We start from the raw sequence: 9,831 nt of genomic DNA on the forward strand, positions 1-9,831 counted from the left end.
CAGATCACAAAGTTCACCCGTCAGTACAGTCAGCTCACTTCACCCTGGTCGCATGGAAACTCTCCGGGCTAGCAACAGCCGCAGCGGAGTTTCGGGCGACACTGCCAACCTACTCTTGGCGTCATGGCGTTCCCTCACCGATCGTGTGTATCAGTCGGCATGGAACACATGGTGTGTTTGGTGTGCCACACGGCAAATTGCTTCCCTGGGTGTTCTCTCAGACGTCCTCGATTTCTGAGGTGGCTCCTCACTTCCATGTCGGATGCTGGTGTGGACACCATCGTTTTCACGACGCATTCCACACGTAGTGCGGCCACCTCCGCTGCCTGTCGGAAGGGAGCCTCTGTACCCGACATACTCTGGGCCACCGCCTGGGCGCAATCCTCTATATTCCAGAGGTTTCATTCTCGTGATGTTTCACCCTCCTCCTTCTGATGGCACCACCTTCGGTGCGACTGTCCTTGGCTGACAGTCTGTTATTCCGCAGCTCATGATTGCGGCCGAAAGGGTCCACGGCTTCAGTCCGCCGTGTTCTTTTCTCCTACACATTTAGGTTTTTCTCAGACCTTTTCCTTTCCAAAGGTCCTGTATATACCTGGTGCACCAGTTTTTCCCAGGTGTTCCCACTCTGGAGTTTGCATTGTCCGTTAATTCTGCATAGTTGACAATGCTAAGTTGTATTCCATTTTGGTATGATCTACTCAACTCGCCGTTCCGTGCGTAAGTTTTATGATAATTCCATCTGTACTCAGTAATGGTCATTCGGTGCCTGGCATAGTGTGGGCTGAGTATGCTTGTTTATCATGCCACGCTACTTTTACTAGAACTTTCACTAAGTCCTTGAGTGGACAGTGTGATAGTTTCTTGTTTCCGCTCAGGGTGCGGTGTAGGAAATGCTCATTTCGCTAGAAAGTTCAAGAATCTATTTATTCATTTATTTCTTATTTGTCTGAAGTCACTAACTAACTTACATTAAAATTACACTCTTCTCAGATATTTATTTACCGGTTTTCATTCCGTTTGGCTATTGCAGACGCTCGTTTGTAGTGTGCGTCTCATACTACGTAACTGTTTCTGCGTACCGGTAACTTCTTCAGCGGACACAGATATGTGTAACGTGTGCACGTATAACTTGTTCTACATACGCGCGCACCCCTTTGTGTGCGCATGCTGTTCCGTTTTTGCTATGCTCTTGTAAAATGAAATCATTCTTGTTTTCGAGTTATCTGTCGTCCATTGCTTGGACTTCTTTGGAGCGAATAATTATTGAAAGGAAGAGTCAAGATGTATTCTCTTGTTGGAATAATGACCATGAGCCTGATGTCAGTGATGAGAATATAAATTTAGTTAATCCTCCAGTTCCCAAGGAATTCGTATGTTGAGAATTTCGTACATGGTCCTTCGAGCTTCAGCACGAGCCCGGGAAATTTGATTTGTAATTATGGCCGAGACGGAGACTGAGGATCAGCCCAAGACGACAACAGTGTCGGTCCAACGGTTAGTTCGATTGCGTGGAGCACATCGGTCAGCTGCCTCCAATTTGGTATCTAGAATCGATGATTTTGTGGCCCAGATTTCCTATGTTACGAGGAGCTCACCCGAGTGGCAAGGGGAAGATCTCAGCGTAAATGATAGGGAGGATTGTGCCTTGGACCTGAAGAAACTCCGGGAGAAAGTGGATTTGCTGGGGCGCTTGGACTCCCAAATTTTGGACGCCATCGAGGACGACGACATTGAATCTGAAATTTGTGATGCAGCGGATTATCTTATGACGTACGAGTCCCGCATCGGCAGGGCTACGCGAGCCATTTCAGATGCAAGTCAACTGTTGGAGAATATCGCCAGTGTACGGGCTTCCCAATCCTCACAGCCAAAGTCAGAGTCACTGTCACCCGTTTCCGGAAAGGATGAGTGCTGCACAACAAGCAAGGCCAAGGGCAATCTGGACAGTCGGGAACCAGCTCCAGATGAGACTGGTGAGGACTCGCCAGTTGTCGCCCCGTGTGACTCGCGTTCCAGTGTAGTATCAAGTACGAGTGCCAGTAGTGGAAGCAGCTTCCACCACCGGATGAAGCTGCCCAAGCTAGAGATTCCTAAGTTCAGCGGTGACATCTGAGCTTGGTCCTCGTTTTGGGACATGTTTGGGTCGGCCATTGATGGCAATGACACCCTGGATGACGTTGATAAGTTCAACTACCTAAAGTCCTTGGTAGTGGGAGAGGCACGAGAGGCAATTGCAGGATTTGCCCTGACAGGAGCCAACTACAGGGCTGCAGTTGACGTCCTCAAGCAACGATTCGGCAACGTCCAGGTCATTGTCGCCAGCCACATGGAGGGCCTCTTGAATGTTGCTTCTGTCACCAGCGAGGATGATGCAACTGGCCTCAGGAAGCTATACACCACCGTTGAGACACACATTCGTAGTTTACAGTCCCTCGGGATGAGTCGCGAGTCTTATGGATCCCTGTTGACGTCTGTTCTGATGTCCCGATTACCGGCAGAGTTCCAGCTCATTGTCAGCCGCAAGATTGCCGGGACTGAGCAGCATTGGGAGATCAGTGAGCTGCTATCGGCTGTCCATCTGGAGCTGTGTGCCAGGGAGCGAGCGGCACCGGCAGCTAAGCCAACCATCCCGATAGCCCAACCCAGAAATTCCGCACCAGCCACAACGTCAACACTCTACACTGGTGCGCCTGAGCAACTGAAGTGCTTCTTTTGCAATGATAGTCACACTGCCGGGAGATGCGTAACAGTGACGAATGTTGCCACCCGTAGACAGATCTTGAGGAAGCAAGGCAGGTGCTTCCGATGCCCCAAACGCAATCACATGGCAAAGACCTGTCCGAATGCATACTCTTGTGTCAAGTGTGGTGGGAGCCACAACGTAGCCATATGTAGTGGCGAGAGGCAGCAGAAGGCAGAGATGAACATGCAGGCTGTTGCTGCGAATGCTTCCGTGGACCCTCGCAGACAGGAATCGGTATTGCTACAGACCGCCAAGGCCGTGGCATATAATGTCACACAGTCCGATCACAGCGCCGCTATCCGACTGTTGATGGACGGCGGCAGCCAACGCACGTATGTTACGAGCGCTCTCCGTGACGCTTTGCAACTGCCGGTCCTGGATCAATGTAAGGTCACTATCAAGGCGTTCGGCCAGGACAACACAACGTCCCAAGTAGTTGATGTAGTTCAACTTGGAATCCGAGTCCCCGACGGCGAGGACATCACGGTACAAGCCTATGCTGTGCCGCTATTGTGTGACCCGATTACTGGCCAATCCATGCACACGTCAGTGGAGTGCTGTAGTCACCTCGATGGATTGGCGCTAGCCGACACCAGATATGACACAGATACTCGATCAGTGGATCTGCTAATCGGCGCGGACCTCTACTGGACTATTGCAACGGGTAACATCATCTGAGGTGCCGACGGACCTGTGGCCATTGAGACAAAGCTAGGGTGGGTCCTATCCGGTCCAGCCACCGTACTTCCCACGCCAGAAGATACCAGTGCACTGGCCACGCACGTCTTCTCCGTCGAGGAAGAGGCATCAGCAGCAGATCGAGAGCTCACTGACTCCCTGCAAAGGTTCTGGGAAATTGAATCACTTGCAGACCAGGACAAGACGGAGTATGAAGAACTCGTTGAGACAATCGATTTCAACAATGGACGGTATGAGGTCAGACTAAGGACGATCATCCATTGTTGCCGGACAATTTCCAACTCTGCAAGTCCAGACTCGTCGGTCTCCACAAATGGCTCCGCAAGGATCCTGAGCTGCTCTAGCCCTACAATGACACCATTGAAGAGTAGCTGCGTACCGGCATCATTGAACCCGTGGAGACAGAAGACAGACAGGAAATCAGCGCTAGTAGCATGCCTGAGGAGTGCCGTGCAGAGATGAGCAGAAGAGAAATGGAAGTCGTCGACAACTCAGCCGCCTTACTGACAACGACACATCCATTGTCAGACATCGGACTGGTCATCGACTGTACCCGATTCAGCAATTACAACCGACTTCTGAGAGTGACAGCTACAGTGCTGAAGGCCGTACAGCGCTTCAAGTCTAAACGGCAAGAGAGTGAGAGCGAACTCACGGCTGGAGATTTAGATCTCGCCGAGAAGCTGTGGATCAACCATCTTCAACTTGCGCTCCCGTCTCATCAGCACTACAAGTCTTGGCAGGCAGAATTCGGTCTGTTTGTGGACAACGGTCTCATCCGCTGCGGTGGCCGACTCCAGAACTCTGATTTGTCTCTGACAACTAAGCACCCGTACCTTCTGCCGAAGGATCACCACGTGACTGACCTGATTGTTAATGAGTGCCATGCCCGAGTGATGCATGGTGGGGTCAAGGCCACACTAACGGAGTTTCGCGCACGTTTCTGGCTCGTGAAGGGACGTCAACGGATACGTCAAATTATTCACAGCTGCAGAACTTGTCGTCGCCACAACTCGAAGCCATACACAGGACACAAAGCACCTCCGCTACCAAGATTCCGGGTAGAGCAGACTACTTCATTCAGCCACGTGGGAGTTGACTATGCCGGACCACTACACATCCGGAGCGCCATTACTTGAAGAGACCAGTCCAGCGCCTCTATCCCGTAGAGTTGTCTAACAGTCAGCAGGTTGACGTTGAGCAGCATGAAGACGCTCCAGCACGCCGACCAAGATCGCAGAGACGTGCAGCTGCTCACGCAAATGAGATGAGACAAGCGCTGATCACTAATAACTGCATATAATTTGGGTCTACTCACAATTGTCCATAACTGGCCAATTGGGGGGAGTGTAGGAAATGCTCATTTCGCTAGAAAGTTCAAGAATCTATTTATTCATTTATTTCTTATTTGTCTGAAGTCACTAACTAACTTACATTAAAATTACACTCTTCTCAGATATTTATTTACCGGTTTTCATTCCGTTTGGCTATTGCAGACGCTCGTTTGTAGTGTGCGTCTCATACTACGTAACTGTTTCTGCGTACCGGTAACATCTTCAGCGGACACAGATTCGTGTAACGTGTGCACGTATAACTTGTTCTACATACGCGCGCACCCCTTTGTGTGCGCATGCTGTTCCGTTTTTGCTATGTTCTTGTAAAATGAAATCATTCTTGTTTTCGAGTTATCTGTCGTCCATTGCTTGGACTTCTTTGGAGCGAATAATTATTGAAAGGAAGAGTCAAGATGTATTCTCTTGTTGGAATAATGACCATGAGCCTGATGTCAGTGATGAGAATATAAATTTAGTTAATCCTCCAGTTCCCACGGAATTCGTATGTTGAGAATTTCGTACATGCGGAACCGACTTTAAACAAGACATAGTTATATCTCACCGGAAACTCCGACATGCAATTTCCCATTTTACAAGCAATGGAAAATTGTGTAGTGAAGTGGGAATTGTATAAGGAGTTGGAGGTGAGATATAACTATGTACCACCCACCCACCCTGTTTGGGTTTGCTCTCCATGAAAATAGGCCTGAAGGGTCCTGGATGAGCTGCATCAAGTACAGCTTCATTATAATATTGAACTTAAAAAAATGCTGTGTTCGAGCATGAAATCGCGTAAATCGCGAGGGCTAGACATAGTTCTATCTCACCTCCAACTCCTTATACAATTCCCACTTCACTACACAATTTTCCATTGCTTGTGAAATGGGAAATTTTCTTTCGCATAGTGCATTTCGTACTCTTCCAAGTATCCATTGTTGTTTATTGCTAAAGAAGAGGTTGGTTTGACTTCGACGATAGTAGGGGAAGAGTGTGCTGCTTCCTACATGGGAGCTCCCGGTTTTCCTGCCGACTTGAATTCTCACTTGACTAACTCACGCGCCTCCTTGAGCGACACTGACTCACGCTGCTATCTGGTGTTCACAAGGTGTTTGTCGCGCTGGAAACGGAGTGTCTCTGTAAGTTTGTATCCCTGGTGATGTTTGTGCCAGGAGAGCACTATAATTATAAGTGGTGCTCTTCAGGCACAATGTTCCTCAGCCTACTGAAGCTCAACTGATGAGTTCCCCGAAACACTGTGTATTAAGCAGGGAGTGGTGTGTTGTAAAAAATGATGTGCCGTTTTCCTGTGTGATGGCATTCCCCAAACTGTCTCATCTAGTCTCGTACATGCGTGATATGAGCATGCACGATTTTGCAGTCGAGAGTCCTTTTGTCAGTCTTCTTGTTCGTCCCTGTCAGAGCAGTTTGCTTTTCCATCAGATAAAAATATATAATGTAACAGACAAGACTTGTCCTTTGTGCCCTGCATGTTGGGGAACGGAAGGGCTATGATTCCGTAACAGGTGCTTTCTTGCAGGTTTGCCGAGTGGGCGGTTCAATGGACTTCTCGTGTGGTATGCATAGCAGTCGTGAGTTAGTCAAATAAGAATTCGAAGCGGAGGACAACCGCGAGCTCCCATGTAGGGAGCAACACACTCTTCCCCTGTCTATTGCTGGATTTCCTTATTGAGACCTACTGTATTATTATTATTATTAGAAGCTTCTCTGCGTTGGCATAAATGCAATGTAGATATCACAGCATGTATAGCTTTCGCATAAGCTGAAACGACAACAGCCAAACAGGATATTGATGGCAATATAAAACATATGCGATATAAAACGCGTGACGAAAATAGAATACAATTGAAACAAGCAAACAAGCAGCTCAACCGAGTTGAATTTGAATTTGCTGATCATTACCAAGGTTCATCTGTGAGCAGCAACATATCTCTCCAGAATACGGCCGCTGAGGTAGGTCCACGCTCCGCGATTCTGGGCGATGCTCCTCAGCTCCTCAAGATCTGCCGAGGTCTTGCGGGTCCTCCCAACAAGCTCGAGATCGTGTCTGAGCACGACCGGCAGAGTTGTGCGCGGCCTGCCCCTCCAGGTAGGCTCAGTGGATGGCTTGAAGTAGGAGCACATTGACAGGTTCGCCGGTGCACTCTGGTCGAGCCGCAGCACGTGCCCAAACAGACGCCAGCGGGCTCCCAGGACCGAGATACCAAGTGGTGTTGAGTTTGTCCTCTTGTACAGGGTGTTATTCTTGATCTTAGCTGGGTACCGTATGCCAATAACTTTCCGCAGTTGTTGTCTGTGGAACGCATCAACTCTATGCATAGCGGTGCCAGTGAGGCCCCAAGTCCCGTTGTTGTAGCACAGGACCGGTAAGACGAATGCCTTGTATAGCCGTACTCTCAGCGAATCGTTTACAATGGAACCACGTATCCATAATGCCCAGAGCCGGTGCAGGGCAGCCGTGGCGAGTTGCATTCTCCGCGCAGCATCCTCGTGGTCACCAATGAGGGAGCCCAGCTTCCTAGTGAGGCGCCATTCCTCGCACACTCTGTTGTTCAGCCGTTGAGACCTACTAGTATCGATGGATGTCTCTTTTTGATGATAACTACGTCCAATGTCCGCTTCGCTGATCCTGCTGATTGCCATAATATAGTTATATATTGCGAAACTAGTCTGGCAACCTCGAAACTAAGGAATCATAAGCATTTCTGCTGTTGTGCTTAGCACGTTTCCCATTAGTACTCTTTAGCGAATTACTCTTTATGCACGTTGTCACTTTTGTTCCGCTGTCTTGTTTCTTTTTTACCTTTGAATATTGCTACATTTTCCATGACCACTTCATTCCGGAAGATGGTCATGAAATGGAGTATCCCGTTGTACCCTTGTGCTGCAAGCATTCCTTATGTGCGCTGCCTAGTAATCATTGTCACGTGCGTACGCACGTGTATGCTGTTCCGTGTTTTTTTCTTCTTTTTTTTTCTACAAAATCCACATATCTCCAGACACTGGGGTGAATGATGGAGTGTGGTGGTGGGGCCCATTAAGCTCCGCCGACCAGAGGTCTCGGCTTCATAGCTCCATGGACGCACCAAAGGGATATTTGGGTAGGGAGGATTAAATTGAAAAAGAAAACAGAAGAAAGAAAATGGAAAGATTGTATTGCTCAGTGAGCAAAAGAATAAGTTGAGTATTGATGTGAACGCTGTTAGACTTTTAAATTCAAGAGGAGACTATCCGTGAGGAGAGATTACATGTATGTCCAAGCAGGGTAGGACACTGTACCCTCTTACTCGCGTATGCTATGAGTGGCCCAGTGCCAGTTCGTTCTGAGGAGATGGTGATAAGCTGCTGTCTTGAACTTTTGGATGTTCTTTGGGTGAAATGGGTGGGGAATGATAGAGGTAGGCAGCTGGTTCCAAATTGGGATGACGGAGTGGGGAAAGGCTCGGCTCACATTGGTCCGGGAATTGGCAGGAAGAACATTCTGTAACTGATGGGGATGCACAGTGGACAGTCGTACAGCCTGGCGGGTGAGGCGTGTGGTCCTGGGTTGGTGTGTCGGTGGAGCCATTCTCGAGAGAAAAGTGGGAGAATTATCGCAAAGGGCTTTATACAGGAGGCAGAGGGCAGCGATGGTGCGGCGAATTATGAGGCTAGGAAGCCAGCATTGCGGATGTATTGCCTTGATGGCTCGCTCCTGCACCCAGTCCAGCCGATTCAAGTGGGAAGGAGCTGCCCCCATCCAGACGATTGGGCAGTACTCCATAACCGGCCGGACAAAGGCTTTGTAGGCTCGAAGCCGGGCAGGAATAGTCAGCAAGTGAAATGCCTTGCGCAAGGCTCCAAGTCTCTGCGTTGCTCGGACTACAACTGTTCGGATATGCTGCCTGAATTTTAGCTGATGGTCAAACGTGACGCCGAGTACTTTGATGGAGGGCTGCTCCTCGACAGGAGTTCCATTGAAGACAATGGGGGGTATTGGCCAGTCCCGACGATGGTGGGAAATTGTAAGGGCCTGAGATTTGGCTGGCTCGAACTGCACTTTCCAATCCGAGCCCCAACTGGATACAAGGTCAACAGCAGCCTGGAGTACTCTAGCGTTGTCAGGAACAGCAGCGAGCGTTGCAATTTCGGCGTATAGGGTTGTGTCATCGGCGAATGAGGCAAGGTTGGAGCCGATTGGGAGGTGGTCTTCAAGGTCGTTGACGTAGACCAAGAATAAGGTGGGGCCCAGGATACTGCCCTGTGGCACCCCAGCCTTAACTGGGCGTCTGGCTGATGTCTGGCCGGAGATGAGGACTTGAAGTGTGCGGTTGCAGAGGTAGTCTTGGAGCCACCGATGCAGGTCTCCCGAGATGCCATACACTCTAGCCTTGTGCAACACACCAGTGTGAGACACCCGGTCAAATGCTCCAGCAATGTCGATGGCCAGCACTCGAGAAGCTCCTTTATCTCCGGCGGTGTGCACCCACTGGTGGTGGAGAGCAGTCAGCAGGTCTGCTGCACTGTGGCCGCGACGGAAGCCAAATTGCCGTTCTGACAGGACCTGATTCGTCTCCATGAAGTTGCTCATTGCCCTGTTGACTATGGTCTCCATGACCTTCGAGAGGATGTTCAGTAACGACACTGGTCGATAGTTTGATGGCGACGATTTAGACTTGCGCTTGTGGACTGGACCTACGTTTGCAACCTTCCACTGTTGTGGCTGGATGCCGGAGCGAAGACAGCATGTAAATATTTTTGAAAGTGGCCGTGCCAATTCTGCAGAGCAAGCTTTCAAGACGCGGGCAGGTATCCCATCTGGACCAGTGGCCTTGGTGGGGTTGAGCTGGCGGAGAGTTCGCTCGACTGTGGTCTCGCGAAACCGGACGGTGCAGAGGTTGCAGTCAGTACGTGGTCGGACGTGAGGAAATGGAGCGGATAGGTCGTCTGCCCCTAGACTGCATTTGTTGGCGAAGTGTTCGGCCATGCACTCTGCTTTGCTGCGGTTGGTGTCGTGCTCCGTACCATCGGTGCTGCGGAGAGTAGGTATGGATG

General features: G+C 49.8%; 2 protein-coding genes across 2 annotated transcripts; one reads left to right on the plus strand and one right to left on the minus strand.

The window, feature by feature from the left end:
- Nucleotides 1-2,137: 2,137 nt before the first annotated feature.
- On the plus strand, nucleotides 2,138-3,424 carry LOC135827678 (uncharacterized). The gene has a single exon (XM_065340133.1). The coding sequence runs from the start codon at nucleotides 2,138-2,140 to the stop codon at nucleotides 3,422-3,424; it is 1,287 nt and encodes a 428-aa protein (XP_065196205.1).
- A 3,281-nt stretch (nucleotides 3,425-6,705) lies between these two features.
- On the minus strand, nucleotides 6,706-7,440 carry LOC135827679 (uncharacterized). Its single transcript, XM_065340134.1, has one exon. It carries the CDS (start codon nucleotides 7,438-7,440, stop codon nucleotides 6,706-6,708), a length of 735 nt encoding a protein of 244 aa, XP_065196206.1.
- Nucleotides 7,441-9,831: the final 2,391 nt, after the last annotated feature.

This window comes from Sycon ciliatum, chromosome 11 (assembly GCF_964019385.1).
Source record: "Sycon ciliatum chromosome 11, ocSycCili1.1, whole genome shotgun sequence".
Lineage (NCBI taxonomy): Eukaryota > Metazoa > Porifera > Calcarea > Leucosolenida > Sycettidae > Sycon > Sycon ciliatum.